The sequence below is a fragment of the Apodemus sylvaticus genome, chromosome 2 (genome assembly GCF_947179515.1).
Source record: "Apodemus sylvaticus chromosome 2, mApoSyl1.1, whole genome shotgun sequence".
NCBI classification, from domain to species: domain Eukaryota; kingdom Metazoa; phylum Chordata; class Mammalia; order Rodentia; family Muridae; genus Apodemus; species Apodemus sylvaticus.
In genome coordinates this window covers 146,894,170-146,909,371 of record NC_067473.1, presented here as the reverse complement: position 1 = coordinate 146,909,371, position 15,202 = coordinate 146,894,170, and the positions used below count along the sequence as shown (strand labels likewise).

At 46.5% G+C, this 15,202-nt stretch overlaps 1 protein-coding gene across 1 annotated transcript in view; it reads right to left on the bottom strand.

Moving 5' to 3' along the window:
- Syn2 (synapsin II) overlaps positions 1 to 15,202 on the bottom strand; it is a 138,908-nt gene that overhangs the window by 4,469 nt on the left and 119,237 nt on the right. Inside the window, exon 11 of the mRNA XM_052174586.1 lies at positions 3,211 to 3,271. Coding sequence (XP_052030546.1) covers positions 3,211 to 3,271 — 61 coding nt within the window. The remainder of the gene's footprint in view (positions 1 to 3,210; positions 3,272 to 15,202) is intronic.

Genomic DNA, 15,202 nt, shown 5'->3' with positions numbered 1-15,202 from the left:
GGCTTTCAGATCGCCAGTGCCTGACACTGTTTCCAGGACTCTGCCCTTCATCCTGCTCCAAGCCTGCAGGTGCCTGATTGCCACAGCCATCCCACCTGGGCTTCACTGAGTGTTAACTCCCACGACCGGGATCAACCCTTTCTTCCCAGGCACTCTTTGCCTGAGTGCCATCCTCAGGGGCCCAGCATGGCAAACCATTCAGGTGTGTGTGGGGAAATTCTCCAGACATCCAAACCTTAGTCTCCCCCAGGGATGTTGTGAGCACCATCTGGCAAACAGCCCCTTAATAACAATATACCTTTCACCCAATATGAGACACAGAACCATCAGATAGATGGCCTGTTGAGAAAAAAAGCCCTCCTTTGTCTAGGAGGACATATTTTTCAGAAGGGGATTCTGTACCTCTCTGAAGTCAGAAAGACCCCATGGACACACACTGACTGGTGGAAATGATTCCAATTGACCTGGAAAATCCAGTTTCTCACCCCAGAGTCTAAGCTCACTGGCATGCAGCAGCTAAGACTGGTTCTGTTAGATTCATAGAAAGCAGAACACCCCTATGTCCTCTGTAGAGGCAGAAGTGTGTCTAAGCTACACCCAGGATTACAGCTCGTTTCCCTTCTACGTGACAAGAGCTCTCCTTTATCATCAGTCACCAATTAATAGTAAGTTCTGTGACACATAACTAAAATACATATGTAAATATGTGAAATTCCACATCTTTAAGGAGTTCAGAGCCAAGTCAGCTAACCAGCTTCTGCCTCCTGAAGCTGGACACCAAGACGATTGATTACTCTGTTAGCATTATTCCTGGGCTGTTTCCTGAATGTCAAGGAATTCAGGTCGATAGCTCAGCCTCCTGGATCACAAACCTGAGTGCTCTCCCACCTGTAGTACAGAGGTAATCGAACAGCCAGAAACTTTACAACTTAACACTGAAGACAGATATAACTTTTCCTTTATTGCACATTGAGCTGTACAAGAGAATCACAAAAGGGAGATGCTTTGTCACACCTCCGGCATGGCTGAGGGGCTCCCAGCCAGGTCAGTACAAAAGAAGGGAACAACACTGGAGAAGAAATTGGAACGAAACACCTCAACAGAAATCCTACACTGTGACAGAAGTGTCCCCCAGGCCACAGAGTTGTCCCTTAGCATGCTGCCTGAGGGCACGTGATAGTCAGGTGCTGCTATCTGCGCGTGGCAGTGGGAGCTGTAATCAGCTTTTAACCCCCACCTGAGAGGCCTTGGCTGACGCCACCCTGTAGCCTGACTGAATTCAAATGGCAACTTTATATTTGTGGCTCACAAATGTCACATGAAAAGCACCTGGATGTAACACACTGATAACATGCAGAGAAGCAATACCACCATCAGCTCACCACTTGAACAAAAAAATTTAAAAAACAAACGAACAAAAATGTATTCCTCCATCCTGGGAAATTCCTGTATTCTCTTCTAGCATTTCTTTAGACCAGGAGGCGTTTAAGGTCCTGATTCTTAACCCACCTGGAAGTGCATGTGCATATGTGTGTGTATTTACAATAACTAAATACCATCTTCATCTAAGGGAAGGGTCACAGATGACGACACTTATACTGTATACCTTTCTCTAGAGTGTCAGAATTTTCCAGAAACCAAAAGGAAACAAGGGAATGTGCCCCTTGACTCAATGAAATATAACCAATACTGCTCACTCCTCAGACCTGGTAATCCAGAACCCAGCCATGTCACCTGCAAAGGTTGGGGACATAAAGGTAGAGCCAGAAGCTTTTCTTCTAAAAGGCAGAATGCTGAGCTCCCGTAAGGGTTGTGGGACTAGAGAAGGCCGCTTGGAACCCATTCCCAGCCTTGCCCACAGATGACAAGATGAGGTACTGACTCTCAAGTTCTGGCTTAATTAACAACTATGTCATCTGCCCAGGGCTCCTTGTGACAAGGAAGGACAAATACACAGGCAATGGTTCTCCAAGATATGGTGCCTCTGTCCAACACACCCACCTACATCTCAGACAGGCTTTTTCCAGAAAGCTCCCTGGTTTGGGGTCTCCAAAGAAGCCAAGGCTAAGAAGTAAGGTGGTCAGGCCCAGAGCTGTGTAGGCAGAATACCCACTCAGCTGGCAGGAGACACACACATTTGATCTGGTTTCATGCCTGGGGAATGGACATCTTCTCCTCAGACTATTGAGATTGGGCACTCCCTGCATTCTCTGTCCAGCTGGGGAATCAGCTCTGTTTATAAGTCAAGCCTTGAGGAATACACGGCAGCCCAGTTCCACAGAAGCACACACAGCCAACTTAGAAACAGCAACAAAGAAACAACTGCAGGCACTGAGATCAACACACAGAAAACACAAGCTCACTTAGATATTGCACATCTGCGGCCCTTTCTTTCTTTTTTAACCTTGTAGCTAATTAATAATGAAAACGCAGGGTACACGGGGTATAAAATACAGAACACATTCCTGGAAGCAGCTGGTTCTTTGTATTTCATCACTAAAAACACAAGAGCTCTACAGGCACAGCCAGCTTATTCACACACACTTGAACTGCACCAGACTGTAGCGAATGGACAAAGAGATGGATGCCTTCAAGTTCACTGGGGGGAACTATGAAAAGTAGACCTGGGAGATCTCTTAAAAGTGCTATCTATTTACCCTAGTCATGCAGGGAGGAAGTGAAACACAGTTCAGTGAAGACCCAAGCACTCGTGGAGGTAAGTGGGAGAAGGTGAGGCTGAGGGAAGGGGAGAAGCTGGGCTGTCTCTGTGGTGGCTGTTCCTCCCCATCCACCCCAGTGCTAGGATCTCACCCCTCAGTATGTGATGCTTTAAAAACACTAGCAAACCACCCAGAAGATAGTCACACTGGACTTAAGAGAGGCACGATTCTTTTGTACACTGTTGGCAAACAGCCCTGGAACCACACGTTATACAGAAGAACGTAGAAGCATTACAAGCACAAACAGGGACAGGTAAACAACCAGACAGGGGGCTGACACTGCATAGGAGAAACAGTCCAGTCAGCACTGAGAGGACACTGAGTGTACCACGGAGCATCTGCCGCTCCCCTCCCCGCCTTCCTTTCTTTTCTTTTTGTTTTTGGCTTAAGTTTTCTATTTTGAAAATTAACTATTGATCGCTTTAAGAAGCTTGGACTTGTTTTGGACCTACTGCAATGCCATTACAGTCGAGAATATACTGTAAACAACCTTGGGGGGGTGGCCGCTGAGGAGGGGTCTTGCTGGAGTCCAGTTCCTTAAGTGCTCCACTCTGGAAGACAAAAATAAAAAAAAAAAATACCACAAGAGATAAAACCAAAGCTCAAAGCAAACATCGAAGACAAGTGCAAGGAAGTCACACTGGGTCCGCTCAGGAAATCCTGACGTGCAGACCACCAAGGACCCTCAGCTTCTGGGCTGCTGCTGGCTCTGAGCTGGAAGTGTGGGGCTTAGAATTACTGACGGACACCCACGGCCTCCTCAAGCCTCTTCCATTTTGCTCACTGTAGACTCACCCCACCTGGTCTGTGCTTTGCTGTCATCCCACGCCCTGACATCCAGGTTCTATTTGTACTTACATTGTACCCAGCTTCTGAAAGGACAGCAACTGGGTTGTCCACGGCTCTCAGGGAGGGGTGGAAATGAGTTCTGGGGTAGGGTAGATGTATATGCTTGTATATGCGTGCTTTCTAATCGTGGTGAACTGTAGGCTGGGCTCAGTTCAGGGGCTACTGGGGGTCTGAGCTACTCTTCGGGCTAGGCTGTACTGCCTGAGAGAGGGGGGCCTGAACGAGGGTAAGATGCTAATAGTGGTAAAGTGCTCAAGGCCACGTTGTTTTGCTGTCTCAAGGTGCAGAGTTACAGTCTGCCCGACGACGGCATGGCTCCACTCCTACGCTTCCTCTCCTCCCAGCTGGGATTCTGATTATGTCCTGACAGGATCAAAGATGCATGTGACTTCGTTTGTCTCACACTTGTGTTTCAGGCGGTTCACGTTAGGGGTTTGTCTTCAGTGTGCCGGAAACATTCTAGAAAGCCAAAGTGTGCCAAGTGGGCCGATGGTGATGTCAGAGTGTGCGAAGTGGGCTAAATGTGCCTTCAGTGTCTCCCACTTCCCTCTCAGTGCCCCCAGGCCTGAAGATAAGGCCACAAGCCCTATTCCCACATCAGTTCTATTTCCCACCTGCTCCCCACTTTCCCTGTGGCTGAGGCTGGCCATGTCTCTCCTCCCACCCCCTGTGGCCACTTTTTAGCTCAAATACCCTTGAAGCAGAAGTGCTCTCTTCCCAGTATGCATTCAATAATGACATGAGTCCAACTGTACAGAAGTTTGCACAGTACCAGCACAAACTTTGCTGTGTCCTTAGTAACCCACAGCAGGGAAGCCCATCTTACCTGTCAACCACCTTCAACACCAAAACATCCCTTTCTTCTGAGCACCCTAACTGATTCCAGAAGACCTGCTCTGAGCTGACACTGAGATACACTCAGCAAGCAGTAAGCCAGTTGGTGGCCACCTATGCCACTCACACAACAGCGTTCCTCAGTTCCTCCCGCCTGGAGCCATCTCCTAATTACCAGATTTGATTAAGCATTTATCAGTTTTTAATAAAACTATAATTTCCTAATCCTTCCAACTCATCTCTCGAATCTTTGTTCCCCATGGCCACTGTTACACTCCTAAATCCTCTCCCTAAGTGTGCCATTTAATTTCTCTTGAAATGTTCTGAGTGTTGACCGTGTCCCTTTATGTGACCTCTCCTTTACACCTAACAATGGCTGTATGCAGTAGATGCTGCTATACCCAGATTCCCAGTTGCTTCAGCACTGTTGGAATTGACCTCCCTAGCTTTCAGTTCCCTACATGTCCTAAAAATGCTAACACCTTTTTATCCCAACCTTATTGGTTGGTCTCTTTCCTAGGCCATATGCTCAGTGCCACGGCCTTTCATTATCCAAGACAGAATCTCGGGCATGGGGCAGCACAAGGCAAGCCTGAGAAGCACCTACATTGGCTCTTGCCAGTACTCTCCTCCCTCAGGCCTCACAGAAGGCACTCGCCATGCAGGCTGACCCTGGCTCTCCTCAGTCACAGAAATACACATGTGAGACATTCAAGGATAAAATGAGCCCCAAAGTGCCCTTCCCAAGGCTTTGGGGAGAGAGGCCCCAGAGGCAGTCCTCAGGGCCAGAGCCTGGGAATGTGCCTTTGCTACCCTGATGGCGCCTAAGGAGCTTCTCCTGTCCCTGGTTCCACTGAGGCTGTGGATGGAAGACTTCTCGGGGGCTGAGGGAAGCCAGGAGGAGAGTCCCATAGGACTGTCCCTTGCCAGGCTGAGACACTCTGGCTCCTCCTACAAGCTTGCTGTCTGCTAGGGGCTGAGGGCTTATTCCCTATGGGGTTTGGCTACCACGGGATCTGTCTCCAGTCACCAAGAGCCTCCTGGGATGCTGAATTCCACAGAAGTCTGGCCACTCTGGCGTCACTGCCAAAATTTGGCGTAGGGCCAGCCCAAGGCAGGAACTCGTGGTCAGCCTGAATAGCAGAGTTTCTCTCAGGAAGCTGGTTGACTCAAACAGGTAAGAATGTTTCCTTCAGCTCCTGTGGCAAGCTGCACATGAATAGGGAGGAGGAGAGCAGCCCTTTAACTGCTGACGAAATGAAGCCCACGAAACCCTGAGCTTTTGGAGCCACTGCAGATGGCAGTCAGTCAGATGCCTCTGCCAAAACTGATGTGGCTGAAGGTGCATTTGTGTCTTAAGGGGCGGGGCTCCCTTCTTGCTTGGTCAGGCCTCATTAGAAAGCAGTCATCACTCTGGGAACCTCCTTGAAGGGGTGCATTGGCGGGGTCTGTGAAGAGACAGGGATTGAGAAATTGGAAGCACTTTATGAGATTTGACAAGTTACATCTCTGAGTCTCGGTGTCCCCAAATGGTCAGACTACAAGGATTAAATGATGATGCGACCCTGGCAGCGCCAGAGTTAGTGTCAATCATGTTAGTGGAAGCCTAGGTAACAGTGACTGTCTCACCGTGAGAACTCTTCAACTAGCACCCAGAAAAGCTCTGGCTGGAGACACTGTATAGGGGATGCAGGTTGTCACAGGCAGATGAGGTCTGCTGGCTTCTCCGGCTCCAGGCTCCCACTAACTCTTTGTGCACTTTTGAGTTCTTTGGATGACTGAGGTAAGAGATAAGCCCTTCTTAGCAGTGCAATCTTGAGGCAAGAAAAGCCCCAGGGCAGCTGGGCCTGAGCAAAGATAGTCTGTAGGCATAGGCTTTGAGGGACTCGGTGAGGAGAGCAAGTGCTGCCCATTGAGGCCTGGTAGACTAATTAATATCCTGCTCTGCTGGGTCTGTGGGGCTTTAGCAATCAAAGGACCCAGGGGGCAGGAGAGATGAATGTCGCATGACACAGCTGGTGAAGTGATAGGTGGAACATCTGGCTATCAAGGGAGGACAGCGAGTTTCCTCATACGGTACCACAAGTACCCAGGTTTCCCTTTCTTTCCTTTCCCCTCACAGGCACACTGAAAAGTCCTGGTGCATGGTATGACACAGAACCTCCTGATCTGGGGGTCAGAAGATCTAGCTCTCCTTAGCAGCCAGGTGACTCTGGATAGGTCATCTTCATTGTCTCTCCTTTTTTTGCGAACACGTACAGAATCATGAGTCCCATATCTCACATAAAGGTTTTGAGGCTTAAAAACATCAAATGAGCTTTATAAACTGTAAAGTCCTAGCTAGTGAACGATATAAGGCAACATTGTTGTTTTTATTTAAATAAGAGTAAATCTACAGTGTGAGAACTACATGTATCAATGGAGAAGACATTGCCAAATATCTTCTTGTCATCTTGTGCATATGGTAGTTCTTATGTGGGGGATTTGGGTTGGGTTAAACCTTGCCTTCTCTCTGTATATCACTGAGTTTAGTTTGGGCAAGATCCAGTCAATTGCAAATCACTGGCCTGAGAGAGAAACCTAGCTCAGGCTGAAGATCTATGGGGGTTTTGCTAAAGGTACATCTAATTTTCCACCCTGTGGCTTTTGTTAGAAAGACTGGCAGAGGAGCTCCTATCTAAGTGAGGCCCCAACAGGATGGAAAGCTGAGGAAGGAAAGACACTGAGTGACTCAACTTTTGAGAATTGTTGGCTTAACACCAGCTGCCCCCACCAGAAGGAAGGCCTGTGCTTGCTCAGCAAATCTGAGACAGGAAATTGGGAAAGGGTCCCAGGGTCTGGCCCCAGGAAAGGGGCCAGGCCAAGCTCCTTGCTGGCCACGCCACAGAACTATTCTGATCAGCTCCCCCAGGCCTTGCTTCCCCGGTCCAGTACTCCAGGGAGAATGAAGCAGCAAGAAGGAATGTGGTCAGGAGGTTGTAGAGCAAAGGGGACAGTATGTTTTCAGCACCTTGAGACCTCTCTGGATCACCCTTTCAGTTGCCAACCCACCCCCTCATTCCTCTGCAAGGGTATAAAAGGTATCCAGGGATGAGATGATGCCCCTTCCTTCCCAGGGGAATTACTCTGTGGGCGAAGACCATTGCCTGGATAGTGGCCCTCCCATAACCTGAGGACACCAGAAATGGTCCGCAAGTCCTATGGGGGCTCTGAGGATCAGGTCACCCTAGGTCAGAATGTCAGTTTTGAGTGATTAAAGATGTCCATGAAAGTAAAGACAGTCCCAAAATAACCAGTTTCTCTTAATAGTTCGTTAGGGGATCTAGTCACTGGTGGCTTTATCTGAACCTGCCCCCAATCTCCTGGAGTTCTCAGCTCCTACTCACTGGGGAACATGTTCTCTCAAGCCAGTCCTGCTGTGGGAAGCAGGAAGGCCTTGGTTTGTCCTAACTTTACCTCTTAGAACAAGTGAAATAGCCCTGATGTGGGACTGGAGGGAAGGTTGTGCCTCTCCCTAATTATCCACTCCTGCAGGCTGTTCTCAGAGTGAAGAGATCCCTTCTTCTCAGTCTTGGTCTCCACGTACAAGTTCACAGAAAAATTTATTTATCTTATGTGTATGAGTGTCTGCCTACATGTATGTATGGGTGCCATGTACATGTTTGGTGGCCACAGAAGCCAACTCCTATAGATAGCTGTGAGCTAGGAACCGGACCTGGGTCCTCTGCAAGAGGAGCCAGTGCTCCTGAGCACTAAGCCATCTCTCCAGCCCCCAGTCCTTTATTCTAAAGTCTTCCCACTACCTCTCCCAGGCCTGGTGGTTACACGCAGCCTGGAGCACAATACTCTAGTTCTGGAAGATTCTGAGAGCTACTTGCTTCATTAGCTCCCACCCATCCTGTCACCACCTCCCCACCCAGTAAGTCACTTATCCTGCTGAAATCTGAACATTAATGTGACAGTCACATGGTCCAGAGCAGCAGTTTCTGCTCTCAGTATCGGTGACTTGATTCCTTAATACAAGGTCAAAGCCTGTCTTCCAGCAGATTTGCCTCTGGGACCATTTCTAATCCGTGACGGCATCAGAAAGCTAAAGACATTGAGTCATAGCCTTCTGGAAACAGCTGGTAGTCAAGTGAAGTTCCCTTAGCTTACAGTTTTGTTTGAGACAGAGGTCCATGTCTACTAAGCTAGCATTGAATTTGCTGTATAGTCAAGGCTGACCCAGAGCTTTCGATTCCTGTTCCTCCACCATAAGAAGGCTGAGAATACACCTGGCGTATGCCTATGCTGGGGACTGACCCCAAGGCATACACACTTGAGGTATGGTATACGAAAACTGTGCCAGCTGCACTACGTCCTCTGACACAGTTCACTTACTTTTGTCCACACAGTAGATGAGCTACAAGCCCCAACATCCTGGTCTCTCCTCTCAGTTGGAATCCATCCTGTTATACTACCACCCTTGGACCAGAAGCAACATTCAATGTGTTATCTGACCAGTTCAGGGAGAGAGAGAACTTCCTTTTATGCCAGATGCACATCAATGCAGGTCAATGCTTCCCAAGGCCTGGTCTTAAATTTGGTCTCTACGGACCTCATCCGCAAGCCAAACAGGGAGCTGGCAAAATACATAACAATGGGGCAGGTCCTGATTCACTGAATCAGCATCTGAAGTTCTGGCCACCTGAAGGTCTCTGCCTTCTTTCTGGGAGTCTGGAAGGCAGCTCTCAGCTCTCCACAGCCCCAGCTTCAGGCCTGTCTCAGATCCTGATGATTCATCTCTCACTTCTCAGGGATTTCCCAATTGTAAAGCTGTTCTCAACATATTCAGTGGCCCTGGGTACTGGATTTTTCCTAAGCCCTAGAGATGAAGCAGTAATCATGTTTCTACTCTAAATGGCTGAGTATGTTTGGGGGATAGCAGGGGTACCGGGAAAGAGGCTTAGTATGGACCACAGAGGCTGTGCAATCATTGACCACCAGGTGTCACTGCCACCCTGAGAACAGCACACCAGTGTAGAGGTTTCCTTGCATGGGACAGCCTGGAGGCTAACATTGACAGCCAAATCAAGCTTTGGTGATGTGGTCAATGCCTCCCTGATTCTTGGGAGGATGCAGAACATTTAGCTAGCTTATGTTTTCAAGTCACACGTTTTCTGGTCCTCCTCTATATTACTGGGCAAAGAGCAGATCATGGGGCTATGTGATTCAAGCAGGAAGTTCTCATTCAGCCTGTGGTTCCTGGTCACAAATGAAGCTAACGAGAGTGGCTTGAGTGAGGAGTGGCACACATGGCACCTGCGGGGCTTGGCGGGAGATGTGACATGCAGGCTGGGACCCTGGCAATGACTCTTGGTGATATCTCTTCTGCTTGCATGCTACCAAGGGTCCCTTCGGATCCTGACATGTACTCCAAATAGGATGATGGGGCCATCAAAGGTGTTGATTACTAATAGGGACACATCATCAGTTATGTTCTAGGAAGCCTACCACAGGGACAGATAGTAAAAGCAAATTGCTGGATAGGAATTTAGTAACAGGTTGTTACAAATGACAAGGGTAAACTATTCCTAAATGCAGAGGTATTAAAAAATAGATTTATATTTGTTATTGTGGTTTACATTTTCTATAGACAACTAACTGCAACTTTGGCAAACTGCTTTCAACCTCCTTTTTCAGAGTACCCGTGATGTTCAGTCATGTACTGCATAACAATATTTAAGTCAATGATTGACTACATATATGCTGGTAGGCTCAGGAAATTACATTGCTAGTGATGGCCTCTGAGTTTGTATAGGCCTGCACTGTATTGATGAAGTCACATGAGATCAAAACTCTCCGGGAGTACCCCAGTTGTTGAGCCCTGTGTGACTACAGTCAATGGCTGCTAGATTCAGGGTGCTTTGCTAAGCCCTTTGGATGAAATGGTGAGCAGATTCCTGTTTTCAAAGAGCTTGCATCCTGGCATGCGTGATGAACAAAGAGGAACAACAATCTCCCCTGATAGAAAGTGGGAAAACACAACTCCAGGAGGGAGAGGCAGCAGTTGCTGAGCAGGTGGCAACTTTGGGTGACTGAAGAAATGTTAGTTATACCGTCGTGAAAGTTTCTTTACCAAAACAGTGAGCTGTGCCAAAAACAAAAGAGGGGAATCATTTTATAGATTAGCATGGCTAGGACACGGGACACAAAATGTAGGAGGGAACGTGGACGAAAGGTAAATGAGAGCCTATGTAAACAGCTTGGGGAAATCTAGGCAAAGGGCAGGGATAGGGTGTTGGTGGGAAAGCAAGAACTGCGCTTTGGCTCTGCTGTACGCAGACAGGCAAGTGAAGGTATTACGTGGGCAATAGACACGTGGTTTGCAAGGAGCGGTCAAGGCAGGAGACAGAGGATGGTTAAGCTCACCAGGGACTTTACAAGTTCAGGGTACATCTAGAGATTTATCAGAAGTGGGAGGATCAGAAAAGAAAGCGGGGAAGGAAATGTTATGATCAGGCTGCCCTGATTTAAGTTATTCCACATTGGATAAACAGTTGGATTTTTTTAGACTGTGCCTTGTTCTGGGGGACTCCATTTCATAAGATGAAGGACATCTGTCCCCTTGGGTGCATATACTCACATCACCTTCTGTCCAGCACCATCTACTTGGCATTAACTAACAAAGGACTGTTCCTGGAGTAAAAAGGATGCCAGCCTATAAATTTATCAAGGTGCATTAAATCACACCAGGGAAACCGAGCCTAAGAAAGTATCAGACTCAACTAGACAAGAAAAGATATAACTCTCTCACCGGTCCCAGAGGTAGATTCCCAGAACTGCAGTGGTAACACCCCCACCTCTACCCCCCACTAACCTGTCATCTGACCCGCTTGTGTATGCACTGAGGACTGGCAGACAGAGAACTCGTGACTATCTTTGGGCTTCAACTCAGTCCCCACTGTCCATCTGGCTGTTCAATTTCCTTCAGCCTACATGACACAGACCTGCATTCATCACTCTGTTTGCTCCTCCCTCTAGACCTATCCTGCCCCTTTGCCTCTGCATTCAGATTCAACTCCACACTCCACGTTCAGACCTGCAGCTGACACCTACAGCTGAAGTGACAGCTGCTTCTTCAGCTTATCAATAGAGACTTTATTTACATTCCTATCAGCTCCCTCTGAAAAGCTCTTGATTTTAACCTAGTGTAGCCATTTTTTTTATCTACATACCCACATAGAGAGATACTGCATGGTGTGTGATGCACAATCTTAGAGTTAATATTTGTAATTAAGATTGCTGTGAGAGAGCTGGTGTTGCCATAAAGAGGTGGGGATATCTGGTGAACTGTCTTCACTAAAAGCATTACACCCTGTAGATTTACTGCCATTCAATACATTCTGACGTGTGGATATGAACAAACACGTCTGTCTGCTTGACATTACGCACTCAGGACAGTAAGTCAGTGAGGTAGAATGAGAAACAAGAAGAGTGTGGTGGCAGAGGCTCATCACAGAGCGCCTTGAGGGAGTCAACTGTATCACATGTAGGTGAATGAAACCAGGACAAGAAGTGAAGTGACAATCAGACTTGGTGGCATGGAGACAACTCAGCTAAGAGCAATTTCAGTGGCATGGTAGCCATAGAATGCAGACAGAATGCACTGGGAAAATAAGGTCTGACAAAGACATGCGAGTGGATAAAACAGAGTGAGCAGCAGCTAGAAGGGAGTAGGCTTGAAGAATGTTTTAGAGTGCTTTGTCTTTTCATGGTAGATGTTTACATATGACTGTGACCATTCAGGAAGGATAAACTAGTGAAGGAAAAGAGAGGGGACAGTTCAGAGGGAAAGGTGAGGTCTGGTCTAGATCCCAGGTGGTGACTAGGCCTTAGAAACAGATTCCAGTGAGATCCAGTGCAGGGAGGTGGGGAGGTGGACCACCGGAAAAGAAGGCAGCTGCTCCGAAGGTGTGCCTGTCCCTGAGCCTGGGCTTAGAATGGCGAATGTTTTCTCAGTCATCAGCAAGAAGTTCTTATCTAAACAAAACAGGGTCTGGAAATGTGAGCAGTACAGTTGTAGCTTCAAGGCCCAATCTCTGCATCCTGTCAGATGTTGGACTGGTTTCTGGGCAACCTGAGGTCAAAGCACAGACTCAGGAGCAAGTTAATACAGGGTACAGAAGATACCAGGCAGGCAGGAATTCAGTCCCCACTTCTATTTAGGACACAAACAACCTTTGAGCAGGAACCATATCTCATTCACTGCCTAAGTCTTAAGGTTATTAGGCCTTCATTAGGCAAGGAAAAATGCAGAGCAAGCCAGGGGCAGAGGCATTCGGGAAACTTGCTATATTAACTTAATCATGTGTGCAGGGAAGAACTTGACCTTGCCTAAAGAGAAGCTTGGCTTTGGAGTCAGGCTTCCAGGAAGTAACCTCTAAATTCCCATGATTTCTTGAAGAATCAAAGTATCATTTTGATTCACAGTGGACTCCTTAGGCCACATATATCAGTTTGCCATCTAGGGAGGGAGGGATGTGTGGATAGTTTAATCAGATCAATCAATTAGGGTTAGGTGATGAAGTCCCTGCAATGACTCTGAACAGTGACATTCAGGTGGCCCCTCTGGTTGGTAATATCCCTGAGAGTTCTCACGTGTAGATTCAGGGAAAGAGATAATGCTCTACGGGCAGCAGGAGCTTTAGGACCTTTTCAGCTTCGTCACTATGCACTTTCCTGTGGCTTGGTTTTGATCAGAACTGTTTTTCACAACATGCGGTGACTGTGACTACAATTCTCAGTGAGTTCCCTGGTGCCTGCTGAACTCTATTAGAACTCCAGAACTTTCAGTTGATCTCAGAAGGGAGGGTGGTCTTACTGAGTAATGTCTTCTATTAAAGTCAACCAGGACTTAGTAAGCCGTTATGGAGGACTATGCCCTCAGATTTTGTGGTCTGGCTAACTGTAGGTGACCCTGGTATTGGATGGGATCTAGCAATCACCCGTCTAACTCTATTTCACAAGTGAGAAACAGTCTGGAGAGGTTGGGAGGGAGGGTGTGTTATAACAGGGGAGGGAATCACCTCTGAATATCCTTATTTCCAGTGAGGTCTGCTAAGATGCTTACACTGAAAATATTTATTGTTTGTTTAAAGGGGGAATATTATGGTTTGGATATGATTTGGATGTTGTCCCCTTTGGGTTCCTGTGCTGAAATTAAGCCTTCAATGTGATTAATAGGTTATTGTTAACTATTTACAGAGACATTCTAGGATCTGGAAGGTAATACTGGGACCCAAACATCTTGAATTCATTCCATTTACAAAATTATAAAAGTTTGTAACCACTAAGTGATTTATCAAAGCCAGATGTCAGAAGAAGGGAAACGCTCACCAGAGGTAACAGATGGTGTGGCACTGCACAATGCCATCCTCAACTTGGGTATCCCAAAGAGTGAGCATCTCACCTCTGTTAGCCCAGAAGCCCCATTTTCTCTACAATTAATAAGGATGGAAATATTCCACTCCCCCACCCTCAAATTTATTATGTCTCACTGCAGAGATCTGACTGGTCTGGCATTCAATTTATAGACTAGCAGAGATCCGCCTGCCTCTGTCTGTCTGTCCATTGCTGTGATTAAAGGTGTATGCCCACTGGACCTGGCTCCAGGAAAATTTTAGAGCACAAAAGATACTTAGATTGGATCGCCCATGATAGAGGAATAAACAGACCCAATTATCAACTGTCACGTTGTTTCAATTTAATCAGTTTTGGTGAAAATTTTTATTATACATCATATTTCTACCTTAAAAGGTATATATACTAGTGACTAAAATAACAAATCTTTTGGCAATTCAGGTTCATTATCCTAAATATTAATCTATGATTCTGCAATGCTCAAGTGTTTAGGGCAAGTAGCCTCTACCCTAAACAACCTAGTCTGATTTTCCCTGCCAGGTATAAACTTTCATCCCTTTATTCTTTCTCACTGAAGGATTTCTAGAAGGCTGCTAGCTTGCTAGTGAGTGCAGTGTAATCTTGGATGGAAATCGCTCATCTCCACATAACATGCCGATGCTTTTCCAAGCCTCAAACTGTAGGATCCAGATCCAGGTTGTGCGTCTTGCGTATGTTATCCTTCCAGGGTGCGTCACGTTGTTCTGCTTTATGTTAGGGATTTTTCTTCTTTTAATTCTCACAAAACTCTAGGGATATAGGCTATGGTCACCTTCTCTTAACTACTACTATGGGCCTTGTCCAAAGTCATAAAGCCAACAGATGCAGGTTTACAATTCAGATTTGATGTTCATTTCAAGATGGACACTCTACACAATTCTATTTCTATTTCTATATTTCTATTTATATCCCTATAACTCTTTCAAGTTGAATTTTGAAGGAAAGGTTTCTAAGAGAACCTAACAAAAATGGCAAAACAAGCTTCATTAAAGGAAAGTGACTCCTCACAAAGTTACACAGATGCTAATGGGAAAAGTTCACTAAGACTCAGTTCTTTGATTCATTGTTAACATTCTTTTTTTTAAAAACTTTTTTTTATTCGATATACTTTTTATTTACATTTCAAATGATTTTCCCTTTTCTTCTTACTACACTAATATATAGACGTTCAGTGAAGAGAGTCATAGAGACACTTATGAAAAATGAGATAACTACCCTCATGGGCTCAGAACTTCAGGCCTGAGGTCTTATCTGTTCTTTGGAGTGTTGTAGAGCTCCTGGGCCTAATGTTCTACACAGGTTTATGTGAATTTTCCAGTAAACCTACATCTGACTGTGAGGAGAGTCACATATCACAC